Source organism: Lathyrus oleraceus, chromosome 1 (assembly GCF_024323335.1).
Source record: "Lathyrus oleraceus cultivar Zhongwan6 chromosome 1, CAAS_Psat_ZW6_1.0, whole genome shotgun sequence".
Classification (NCBI taxonomy): domain Eukaryota; kingdom Viridiplantae; phylum Streptophyta; class Magnoliopsida; order Fabales; family Fabaceae; genus Lathyrus; species Lathyrus oleraceus.
Genome location: NC_066579.1, coordinates 238,648,326 through 238,661,755, shown reverse-complemented (window position 1 = coordinate 238,661,755; position 13,430 = coordinate 238,648,326). Strand labels below are relative to the sequence as shown.

Below are 13,430 nucleotides of genomic sequence, written 5' to 3'. Positions count from 1 at the left end.
TTTCGGTCTTTTCATTCATGGATGGATTCTCCTGCTATAATCAGATAAATAGGTCTCTCATCGACATGGAGAAAACCAAATTTATCACTCCCTAGGACACCTTTTGATACAAGGCAATGCCTTTTGGATTAAAGAATGTCGGGGGAAGATACAAAAGGTAAATGGTAACTCTCTTCCACGATATGATTCACAAGGAAATAGAGGTCTACGTTGATGATATGATTGCAAAATCACAGACTAAAGAAGATCATATAATCAACTTGAAAAAGTTGTTTGATCGTCTAAGGAAGTTCAAGTTATGTTTGAACCCCACAAAGTGCATTTTTGAAGTCAGATCAGGGAAATTATTGGGGTTCATAGTCATCCAGAGGGGAATCAAAGTTGATTCTGACAAAGTCAGGGCCATCCAAGATATGCCAGCTCTGAGGATAGAAAAAAGGTCTGAGGATTCTTGGGAATATTAAACTACATTTCTAGGTTTATTTCACATCTCACAACCACCTGTGAATCAATCTTCAAATTTCTCAGGAAAGATCAAGCTATCGAGTGGAATGAAGATTGTCAGAAGGCCTTCGACAAAATCAAGGAATATTTGTAAGAACCACATATCTTGATACCACCAGTTCCAATAAGACCACTTATAATGTACTCAACAATACTTGACAGTTCTATGGGATGTGTACTGGGGCAACAAGATGAAACCATAAGAAAGAGCATGAAATATGTCATACCCTAAACTTTGTCTTCCCTTTTTCATTTTTCATCCAACCTATGACTTGAGATTCACCTGTACTCATTCATGTGTAACATTCATTCATGTTAACATTTGTTAACAATCATCATAGATTCAAAGCTTGTGGCTGATAAAAGCTAGTGTTTGCTTATGGATCAAGCCCTGGAAATATGGTATGGATTTTCATATGGAATCATTGGGGTGAAACCCTAATTTATTGATCTTTGGGACATGGATTCAAGGAGAGTACAACTTGGCATTCATATGTGCTTCAAGATCCTTATTCTTGGCTTTGTTCCTCTGGGATCTTGTGATTGACTTTTGGGCATTGATTTGATCATCTAAACCCTAATTATGGGCCCATGTGTTGAGATATTGATTGTGAAACTTCATGTTTGGTTTGAAGACCTTGATTAGGGGGTGTACATCATGAAACCCTAATCAAGGGTGCTTGGTACTTGGGTGCCCTTTTGAGGATGACTTTTGATCATCAAATTGAATGAAACTCTAGCATATTGGGAGAATTTCTTGACCATCTTCTCATGCATGATCAACCATTGAACTTGCATTTATGCATGAGATTCATTAAACTAACCTACATGTCGACTTGTTTGGGATTTTCATATGGGTCAAGGTTTAGTTATTACATCCATTAATATGGTGTTTTCAAGATCTTGATTCATGTTAATTACATCCATTCATATGGTGTTGTCAAGGTCATCGGTCCATAGTTATATAATATTCACACAAGTCCATTCAAATATTATCTTTATTCACATTTTCATTCATTCCCTCACGGATCATCCATGTACATATAAAACCACAAAATTGGCCAAATTTATTACAGTTGACTTTTGGTCAACTAATTGACCAAAGTCAACTGACACTCCCTTTGGCCCATTTCTTTACTCCTTGCATCCCAGACCTGCCATTGCACCTCTTTCTCACTTTGTTTACTTTTTTATTTTATTTTCATTTCTTTTTTTTTCAAAGGATTTTACTTGATTTTCAAAGGATTCATGGTCCTTTAATCTTCTCGTTTTAGACATGACCTTAGTCTTTTCTAATATTTTCGCAGACCTTTTGGATTGTGCACCTACCTTAGCCTCCACAAATCTTTGCAGGAAAGGAATCAATGGCTTGTATGGAGGAGGAGAAACATAATGTGCTTCATTCTCTACCTCTTCGACAATCTCCTTTTCGGGTGGTATCTGTGGGTTTTCCTCAATCTCTACTTTTTTCTCACCAGAACTCTCTTCAACCTTTTTATCATTCTCCCTAGAATTTTTAACTTTTTGTTCACTTTTAGTTGTTACAACATTTACGTGACCCCCTAGGAAGGATCCTAGAGGAATGTGTGCAAGCTATAAGATTTTGATCTTCAATATCTTGTTGTAAGTCACGAGGGACTCAACCATAATGTTTAGCTGCCTAAGGACTTCATTAGTCTGGATATTTTGGTTTCTAAACTCTTCATTGTAGAGAGTTTTTGTTTCCATAAAACACTTCATCATAGATTCTAGGTTAGAGAGAGTTTGCATCACAATAAAATTTTCTATTAACATTTCAAGGTTGGATTGTTGTAAATCTTGTGTTTCCTTGGTGTACTTCAGTTAATTACCCAATTGTGGACTATAGGTTTTAAAGTACGGGTTTACTAAGTCATTGTTCATGTAATCTAATCTCTTAGATAGATCCTCCGACGAGAATCATTCTGAAAAAGAGGGGCTTTTTGCGGGGAAAAAACATAAAATATAAAAGTGTTTTAGTCTATACGGTGTTAGAATAAAAGTGCTTTAGTCTACCACTAATCTCTAATTATCAATGTTATGGTGGTTATGGATGATGAAAGGTCACAAAAACATCCCAAAAATCAAAAGTCCATAACTGCTTGAGGACTGACACGGGTTGTGCTTGGGAACACGGGTTTACCGTGTTAGCCTCGACTTGCTTTTATGAAGGTGGATTAAAGGGACCAACATGGTCCGTGTCATGGGACACGACCAGATCGTGTTGGTCTCGGAAAACTTGTATGGAATATCCCATTTTCGCTCGATCTTTGGTCTTTCGTGCTCATATTCGATCCAATACCTTCTTATTACCTGAAAACATGAAAACAAGACAAAAAAAGCATAAAATGGAACTAAAACGATGCAAACACTCGTGAAAACGATAATAAAATAAACAAGAAATATGATGCTCCTACCACTTATCATGGTAAAACATTCATGCATGAAAATCAACAAGGCAATTTAGGCCCCCAAGTTGTGTTAGATCCTTAGGGTTTAGTACTAAGACCTTTAGGTATCCATGTCATTAGACCACTAGAGACTTTTATGTTCCTAATGTGACATAGAGGCCTAATATGACCATTTTCACCAAAATAATAACGAACCACTTTAGGAGAATTACTCCTTCCATTATTTCTAGTGAAATAGGTTTTTTTATAAGTTTTTTCTAAAACTTTATCTTTCATAACTTTAACTAATATAAGTAATACTAGGTGATTGGGAGAGATGTGTCATTTGTCCTTTCAATTTTAAATTTTAAACTAGGAAAAGTATCACAATCAACTACATCTAACTTTTTTCTAAAGTGTTAGAGATATGCAATATGTCATTAACAATAGATGCATGCTCCTCTTTTAAGGATTCTAAAGCACCTTTAAGATTTAAGATCTCTTAGTTTTAAAATCATTTTTTGATAATGAAATTGATTTTCTTAAAATTATTTAAGGCTTCACCCTGCATTTCTTGAAAGTAATTTGATAACTCTTTATATAAAGGTTTAAAATGTGAGCTTGAATCACTTACCTCTAAGTCTTTTTTCTTGTCACATGCCACATAGAACATATGATCCAATTCATCTTAATTTGAACTTGAGTTGGAGGAGGAAGATTCTTCATCATCTTCTTAAACAATGTAGACTCTACGACCTTTAGATTTATGGCCCTTCATCTTGTAGAACAGTTGCTTGCTTTTGTGCTTATTTAAACTCGAGCAATCAGTCTTGTAGTATTCAGGTTCACCATATTCATAACATATCATTTTACTTTGTTACTTATTCTTATCTTCCCATTTCTTTAGTGGGTCGGACTTTCTAAACTTTAATAATTTTTTATTCAAATGCTTTAAACCATTTCTCTTTATGTATTTATGCAGCTACTCACAAACAAACTCGTCACTTCTTCATCTTTCAATGAATTTTCATTGGTACTATATTTATCTTCTTCTACCTTGGCCCTAGAAGTGGAGACCTTCAAGAAGATGATTCTCTTTTCCTCCTTAACTTTTTTATTTCTTTTTCATATTTGCTTCACTTAAATCGAGTCTTTTCAACTCGTGTTCATGTTCGGTAAGCTTTTCAAACAAAGTAGATTTGTCTAGCAATTTAAGATGATTAGATTATTTTCTGGAAGTCACTTTCCTTTTCCATTTCTTGCACCTAAATATAAATGTTTTGTTAGCTCAATCATGGTTAGATAACGTCTTCCCTAAAATTTCTAACTTAAAACAACTTCTAAGCAACACAGATCTAAATCTTGATTCTTCTTTTATTGTACACAACTCATTAGGTTGTGTTTCCTCAACGATTTCATTTGCGGAAATCTTCACTCAATCCTACCAAATTTCATTGTCTGAGTCTTTGAACTGCCTAAGGAAATAAAAACTCTAAAATTCCGTCTACAACGATCTTTACTTGATCCTACCGAAAAATTTCCTTTTGAGAAAAACCTAATGAACCCGAATATAAATGCTCAATTTGAAAACAAATCTCCACAGGACATTATAACACTAATGAACCTCCTCACAATAAATCTTCACACTGTTTCTTAGAGTTGAAACCAAAACACACACAGTGAGTTTAGGGCTAAAAGTAGAAGATGAAGTTTTCTTGAAGATTCTCACACGATACTTTTTCAAACTCATGTAATCAACAAAAGAAAAAGTTTTTCTTCAAGTTTGAATTGAGAGAGAAAGTTGTACTTTTCAAAGTTTGTGAATGGGTATGAAAAATTCTCTTTTCATGTTATGCACAAATTTTTGCAAGTTATGAACTTGAGAGAAAAAAAGTAAGTTTATATGTGTTAGAGAAATGCATAAAAATGAATAAAAAATATCATTTGATTCAAGTCAAGTGTAAAGAAAATTATTTAAGTCAAGTAAAGAAATGACTTTAAAAAACTTATATTTTTTTCACGAGTTTTATTCTAATCAAGACTTGCCCATGACCGGTCCATTATTCAAGTCAAGTACTTTTCTAACTTTAATCAAAATGAGTCATGATTCGAGTCAAAAGAACATTTGACTCAAGTCACATGTTCCGCGGCAAAAAAAAAATCATACTCATGATTCAAGTCAAGCTATTTTTTTACTCAAGTCACGTTTTTTTAACCAAAATTCTAAAAATCACTCATGATTTGAGTTAAATTTTTGTCTGACTTGAGTCATCTTTGCATAAGTTTCTTGATTCAAATCGCAAATTTTTTAATTTAAATCATTTTGTGTTGATATTTAGTTAAATATCAGTTTTTTCCATACAAAATTCATTTTAATAAAAATATCCAATTATAGATAATGTTCAATAACCTAACGATAATGAGACTCAGTTACTAAAACAATAATTAAAACCAAAAGAACAGCAAAACTCTAAAATTTAAGAGATATCCATACGAGCCGCAACCTCAATGCTCAATGTACCCTTAATGAAATATTATATTTCATTCCACGTTTACTCTTGATAGTAATTGTTTTTGTCAACCACAAGCAAGCAGTGAAATTGATGAACATGGTTGTGATAGTCCGTAGTTTAACTTTTTGGCTTACATTTTCTTTACTTTTGCGAACATGATTTAAGCTTTGAAATTGAATGCTATTACTCAAAATACTTTGTATTATTAATTCATTCAATCTTGAGCAATTTGACATTTTATACTTTTTAAAATATTTATTTTTATCAGATATTTTTTAAAATTAATTATTATTGTTATTTTTTCAACAATAATTTTTTTTTTATTTATAATATCCTTAACTATTTATTATATTTATTTTATTTTATTTTTCTCTATAATAACTATTTAAAAATAATTTTAACAAAATTCAATTAATACTACGTTAAAATTTGTAAGTAATAATTAAAAAGAAACAAAACTTTTTCAAAAAAATATACTTAAGGAACGGAGGGAGGACCTTTTGGCATTTATTAAAAAAAATGCTAACTATGGATTTTAAAACTATGATTAACTGAAAATAAAAAAGAATTGAATTCCTATGATTAAAAGTCGCGATAAAATCTTAAATATCCATAGCTGTTCTTTGTTGTTGAATAACAAAAACAGATGCTTTACCAGCAGCATCAGTGGAAGCCAACAAATCTCCCAAAACACCAAGTTCAGGATACTCACTCCATTGCAACAATCCACATGTTTGAGGTGTTTCAATCCCAGCTTGTCTCCCAACAATAATCAAATCAAATTCAGTTACCAAACACCTAATTATCAAAGCTGTTTCAGGTCCATCTTTCACTCTTTCTTCAACATATTTTACATAAACATCACCAACTTTATTCTTTGTCTTTATCTCATCCAACAATTCATTATCAAGTAAACCCTCCCAGCAACCCTTTGAATCACCTTCTAAACTCATGAATCTAACCACTGTTATCTTAACATGTGGATTCTTAGTCATTCTCTTTGTGAAAATAAGTGCTTCTCTATCATCTTTCCCACCTATAAATAACAAACACACATTATATGGTGTTTCTGGTGAGAATGTATGTGTCATTTGTGCTCTTTCAATTAACACGCCAACAGAACATGGCGCTCTTTCCATAACTCTGTAGTTCAAATCCCTCAACGACTCGTCCTCTAACTCCACCGAGTTGCCGTCGCACGACCATTTTCTATGAAAAGGAAGAATAATAAGTGATGCAAATTTGTCAAGTGCTAATGTACAAATATCATCATACATCATTTCTGCTGGTGATACAGCTGTGAAAGTGTTGACAACTAAGCAACCTTTGAATTCTTTTTCAAATATTTGAAATGATTCTAGAAGCTTCTCTGCCATCGATGTGTTTGAATTCGATTTCTTTTTTTTTTGAAGATCGTGACTGATGAATATAGGAGAAGCTCTTCCTATTAACTCAATCAGTTGAAGTGCGTAAGTGCATATTGGTTCTTCTTTTGTTGGATATGCTGCTTCAAGAAGATTTATTGTTGCTGGAATGTTGTCTGGTCTGTGAATACATGCTAAAACCCTAAGTTCTGAGTTACTTTTCAGATCTGCTATATTTCTCTTTGTGTAACCTGTGTATTTCTTTGTTGGATCATATATATAACCCAACAGCATTGGAATCATAGTGGTGTTTACTATGATGCATACCATCAATAAAGCAAATATGTTATTAGGTAGCTCCTGCATGCATTCAAACAAATATAGAATTCAGTTAATATTAACACGATGAAATAACCATCACGTGTTGGCTTAGCGGTGAAGGTTTGGGTCTTGAGATGAGAGTGTGGATTGGTTTAAACGGGTCCTCCGCAAGTGGACCGTAGAATTGATCCCCTTGGATTCGGCTAAGATTTAAATATATATATATATATATATATATATATATATATATATATATATATATATATATATATATATATATATATATATATATATATATATATATATAAGTATTATGATGAAATGAAGTAAAATGCTTACTGTAGTATCTCTGACCACAGAGAGTGCAGCCATTTCAACAATGCCTTTGCTACTCATAATCAAAGATAAAGAAAAAGCATCATTCAATGGCATTTCACTGCGTAAAGGAGGTATCATACAAGCAACAAACTTAGAAACAAAACAAACCGCAACAATAACCAAAGCTTGCACCATAAAATAATCAACACTTCCATCCATTTTATTTCTCCAACACAACAAGTCTTTTAAATCCACCCTCATTGCACATGTAGTCACAAACGTTGGCATCAAAATCCCATTAACAAAAGTATCAATTTTTTTAATAATAGCAGTGCCTAGTGGAGGTCCTTCAGGAATAGCCATTCCCAATACAAAAGGTCCAAAGAGACCAAAGAATCCAAATCTATTTGTAGCATAGGATGATAACAAGGTTACTATGAGTATGCTATAAACATAGTTATCACTCACATGATAACCTTCTGGCGTCTGTTTTATAATCCAAAACATCGACGGTCGGATAATGAATATAACCAAGAGTATAAACAAGACAGCGGCCGCAATGCAAACCAACGCTCTCGCTAAACCATGGTCCTCGTATAATTTACTAAATGTTAGTGTTGATGCTATGAAAACACTGAAAATTTCGCTGACTAATGACGCTGATTGCCCGATTCGGCCCAATTCAGAATTGAGGATCTTGAGATCACTTAAAGTTGAGGAAATGACAGGGAAAGGGGTCATAGAGAACAATCCAATGACAACTCCAAGTATTTTTGTTTGGTAAGATTGAAGGTGTTTTGATGAGAAAAAACTTAGAGTAGCCATGCCGCATAGAAAAGGAGCCATTATAGCTAAAGAACCAATGTTGGTGGCACCACTCCTAGTTTTATGGACTACACTCATATCTGTTTTTACTCCAATGTAGAATAGGAACAGCATGTAACCAAATATTGAAACTAGTCCTAGATTTTCCTGTGAATCAAAGAAGAACATGGTCTTCATCGTTTTAGTCCAATTTTCATTCAATGTAGCTGCCAAGATAAGACCAACCTAACATAAAACAACAAATACCATTTGTTAATTAATGTCTTGTGTATCAGACATTTACACACACAAAAAAAAAGGACTTACAATGCTCATAGAAGTGAACCTGTGGATTCCAAAACGAGACAAGATAGATTTAAATAAAAAGGTTGCAAAAAAGATCAAACACATTTGCATCTGCAACACTGGCAAAGAATTTACTAAAATCGTGTCTGAATCAATAATTTTCCACCATGGTATCTGGGAGTTCACCCGTGGTGGCAGGTATATGCATGTTTTAAAGTAAACATTCGTCTCATTTTGTTTCGAAGACATGCTGATTTATCCACCAATTATGTCCTTTGATTCATTTTTCTTCTCTTAATCATTAACATTTTTTATACAACATTTTGTTTTGTTTCTCGTTAGAAATGTTAAATCTCCAGAAAATACTAGTCATAATACTAGTCATAGACAACTAATAGAGTTTTCCTTTCTAATAATATATTAGTATCAAATTGTTTCGTGGATTTTGCTGTGTAATAGCGTTATTGGATTAACAAAATGCTAAATATAGACAAATCAATAGAACTAAACTTAATTCATTATTTTTGGTAAAAGTTAAATAAAAGGACAGAGAACGTTTAAAGGGTACCAGCTTATAACAAGTGTAACCGTAATTCTTTTAAATATGGTTTATATTATATGGATTATATACCTAGAGTTGTAACTGTAATGCTTGGAAAAGATTATTTAATTATGTTAACATTTATATACCTAGAGTTATCATAATTTTAAAATTTTAATACACTCATGTTGAACCAACATTTAATCTGACAAACTTAAATAATTTTATTATAATTACTCTAACACAAGCCAGACACAATTACTAATAGAAAGTTGAAATAGAAGAATGTGCATTCACCAAACAGAGAAAAATCAGCCACCAATCAAGTCATGAAAACTCGACAAAAAAAGTTTACTACTTTTGTTCACAATATATCCCCAAAACAGAAGGTAGAAATAGCATTAATTTAGAAAAGATATTAATATTCCCATTTCTTCAACTCCATGCCATCCGGAGGACTTCCTTCAACCTTCTTTGTTCCCACTTCCTTCCAGTTTGTAGACAGCACTGTTCCATTCGACTCCACCTACAAACAAAATTCAAACAGATAATAAAATGTCAATCAAACTTATCATATAACCAGGATCAATCGAATATAGAAAATTAAAATAAAACTTACAAATGACTTTTTCATTGCTCTTCTTGTATCCTCATCAGCATCATGATATATTTCTCGGAAAAATTTGTTCAGTGCAGCATCGCCATCAAGGTTTTCATCTTTCTCCTGATATGACAAATGTTTAGGAGAAAGAAATGCACTAAAATATAAAGAGATGAATCTCTTTTACAGACACAAGACATACCTCTTTCTTAACTTGAGCTTCAAGCTTATCCCAATCTACTCTTTTCGGTTTTGAGGACGGATAAGTAGGTCTTTGAGTTCCAGTAACTACAAAAGTTCATGATAAGGGATACAATTAGGAAAATAAACATCATGGGTTTAATTAATTTTAATCAACATAGAAATGCTAATAAATTGGTCCAATCATTTGAGTGGTAAAAACGGTAGATAAATCTGAAGTTACCTGAAGAGTCAATAGCCCTTGGTGCAACTGTGGTTTCTCTGGTGAATTCTAGGGATTTCCAGTGAACAGATTCTGCTTTAGCAAGGCGAATTTCAATTTTGGTGGACATAACTTCATACCGGCATCCCGAAGGTATGATCTGATTGAAGATAACCACATATTTACATTTTATATATAATTACCAAACAATGACAGGAGATAAAACAAATACAGAAATTTAAATATCAATCTTTTAATAAAAGGGCTTGTGACAAATAAAAACAATGAAAAGCTCCCGTTCATACCTTTCCAAATAAGCGAGATTGAAAAACATATGCATCTTCTCCAAGGACATCAATGTTGACCCTTAGCTACAAAAGAAAATAAAAAGGAATAAGCTTAGAATGTTATATCCAACTTGTTCATCCAAGATGTATGCAAGTGTAATAAAAACCAAGCATAAAAACAACAAGTAAATATTAGTATAATGTAAACCATACTATTTGTTCACCAAAGTCGACAGTAATACTTTCTTTGGAGACCCCCTTTGCAAATATTGTTACAACCACTTGTTGAGGTGTCTGGTAATATTCGTGCCTGCATATTTTTTTCACAGATTAGTATCAACCGTTAGTTAGTAGAAAATTTTGCCACAAAAGCCAACATCATTGAAGTGTTACCATTCATGAACTTTGCCTACTCCCTCCGTCCCAAAATAAATGTGTGGGTGTGAAAAGTGTCTTTTGGGACGGATAAATACCAAAAGATATCCATATTAACTTAAGTACATCAGCATTAGCACCCTCCACACAGACAAAAACAGCGAAGGACATAAACATTGAGAAAGGTGTACTACTACTACTACTAACCTATATTTAGGCTTAGTTACCGCCACTATTGGCTCTGGTTCAAGGACTTTTGGAGTTGCATCCTGTGTAGGTACGGTATAAGATTCTTCTGTTTAAGACAAAATCATGTTAGTTTTCAAGAAAAAAAAAAGAATTATCCACTGTTTCCTTTTCAACAGTCTAGATGAAAAATGTATAACAGGACAAGCAACAAAAGTAATAAATTTTAAGGAAATAAAAAGAGTTTCCAAGTGGAAGAATTAAAAAAAAAGTTGACCTGCAATGAGCCTATCACATTCTTTGATCAAATTAAAGAATCTTGATGTGTCTGGAACCAATGAGGCCCCTGTCTCTAATGCAGTCTTGGCAGTATGATATTCCTCAAGTTTCATACAGGCATTACTGTACCCAAAATCATACATAAATAAATAAGCAAACAAACAAATCATGTATTATTACAGAAAGTATTATAGTATTTACCCTTTGCGCAAATATGCTTTTGATAGAGAAGGATTCAAGTGAATAGCCTTGTTGGCATCAGCAACAGCCTCTGAAGAAATTAGTAAATAATTAATCGAAACAACAAAGAATAGTTACGTATTTATGAAATTAGAACAAGAAATTGAGCGGAATGAGAGAGAAACCAGTGAAGTTGTTGAGTTTGATGTTTGCTTGAGCACGATCAGCGTAGAGTTGAGGATTGGTAGGATGAAGATGAATGGCTTGCGTGAGAAGTTCAACGGCCAATTCAAAGTGGTCCTCGACAAAAGCCTCTTTGGCTTTCTCTTCAAGATCGAAACCCATCAGCGACAAGAGTAGGAAAAAGGGTTTGTGAATTTGGGAAGAGAAATCGGAGGAATGAGTTTGATTGAGCGACAGAAAGAGGATATTTATAAAAAACGGCCGGATGGCAATAATAGGGAATGGAGTAGACTAGACTTTCACAAGTCTTCTACAATATATATAACTAATTTAGAGGAAATATCGTTTATATCTTTTAGTAATATAAGGATTTCTTTAAATTACCACGAAATCTCGTTCAAAATCTTTAACAAGTTGATTTCTTTTGATTTTCTTATTATGTTTTCTATTATTTTAAAGACAACTCGCAGAGAATACACGTCTTTTTATTTTTTTATTTACTCAACTATTTTATCCATAATTTTATTAATTTTAAATGATTATTAAATAATTAAATTATTTAAATATGAATTTAATAATCTTTTATGCCGTTAATATATGTGTGTAATTTTTTTATATTTAAATTATAACTTATGAATTATTGTGATATATGAATCGTTAAATTATAAATAGCAATTAATTTCATTTAAATATTTAAAGATTAAAGATAGTGCATGTAACAAATTATACTGATATCCAATTAAAATATTTTATATTAATAAATTATAACAAAATTTTAAAAATAAAAGTGTGATATGACGGAATACATGAGTCTCATTGACTGATAAGATAAAAATATTGGTAATGCTAACTTGTGTCCTTGGGGCACAAGTTAAGAGATAAATATAGAAACAATATCTTGAAAATTGTGTATTGAATTTATTAAAAAGTTATAATTGATAATTTTATTTATTTTTTCAATACAAAATTTTCTATTTGTGGGTTTCTTAACATGTGCTCTTGGGGTACAAGTTAGCATTACCCTAAAAATATTTTATACCGAGAGTATATTTCTTTTTTTCAAATATTTATACGATAAGATATAAATTTTAGTTAAACAATTTATTATTTCTTAAATCATTTTATTCTTTAGTTAAATTATGTTAGTTGGTACACCAGAGATTGGAGTCTCCCCAATCTAACACACTTAAATTTTTTATAATTAAAAAAAGAGATTAATTGAAATACACTCAAACTAAATTTTAAGAATAATAACATAGAATTTTTATAACTCTATCTTTTCTTTTGATAAAAAGAAATAACAATTATAAACTATGAATATTAACTTAACGCTATTTCAAATTTGAATTGGATTTTATTTTGGTTCTTTTATTTTTTTTCTAATATATAGCTCTTTGTGTTTTTCAGTTCTATGTACTACGATATTTCTATAAATATTTACTTGATATAATATAATTGCATGTATGTTTAAAAATATTTCAAATCTTTTTATTAATGATTTAAAAGATTTTTAGCCATGTGTTCAACCATATTAGGTCAAATAAATATTTGTGAAGATATTTTAATACATAATTTTAAAAAGATATGAATAAATTTAAATAGGTATATTATAAAAAAAATATTATTATTATTAATGTATATAAATTAAATCTTCTTTATATTCTATATATTTTTATATTTATATCAAAATTGTTCTATTAAATCAAAACAGATTTATGTCAAAAAAAACTTCATATCCATATCAATTAAATATTGCTCTCCTCCTTTATATCTATACTTGTATTTTTTTCCTTTAATTTTGTAATTTTTAAATATTGCTCTCCTCCTTTTAAATATCCTAATTTAAAAAAAATGACA

The 13,430-nt window shown here is 31.6% G+C and overlaps 2 protein-coding genes across 2 annotated transcripts; both read right to left on the bottom strand.

Annotated features, from left to right (window-relative positions):
- Positions 1–6,027: 6,027 nt before the first annotated feature.
- LOC127101493 (cation/H(+) antiporter 3) lies at positions 6,028–8,430 on the bottom strand. The gene is made up of 2 exons (XM_051038924.1): positions 7,450–8,430; positions 6,028–7,149 (listed from the first exon to the last, which is right to left on the bottom strand). Exons 1-2 carry the CDS (start codon positions 8,428–8,430, stop codon positions 6,028–6,030), a joined length of 2,103 nt encoding a protein of 700 aa, XP_050894881.1.
- An 848-nt stretch (positions 8,431–9,278) lies between these two features.
- LOC127129325 (protein SGT1 homolog B) lies at positions 9,279–11,916 on the bottom strand. Its single transcript, XM_051058541.1, has 10 exons — positions 11,576–11,916; positions 11,412–11,481; positions 11,209–11,333; positions 10,953–11,040; positions 10,584–10,680; positions 10,389–10,454; positions 10,105–10,243; positions 9,883–9,968; positions 9,699–9,803; positions 9,279–9,605 (listed from the first exon to the last, which is right to left on the bottom strand). The coding sequence occupies exons 1-10, from the start codon at positions 11,733–11,735 to the stop codon at positions 9,498–9,500; spliced, it is 1,044 nt and encodes a 347-aa protein (XP_050914498.1). The 5' UTR covers positions 11,736–11,916; the 3' UTR covers positions 9,279–9,497.
- Positions 11,917–13,430: the final 1,514 nt, after the last annotated feature.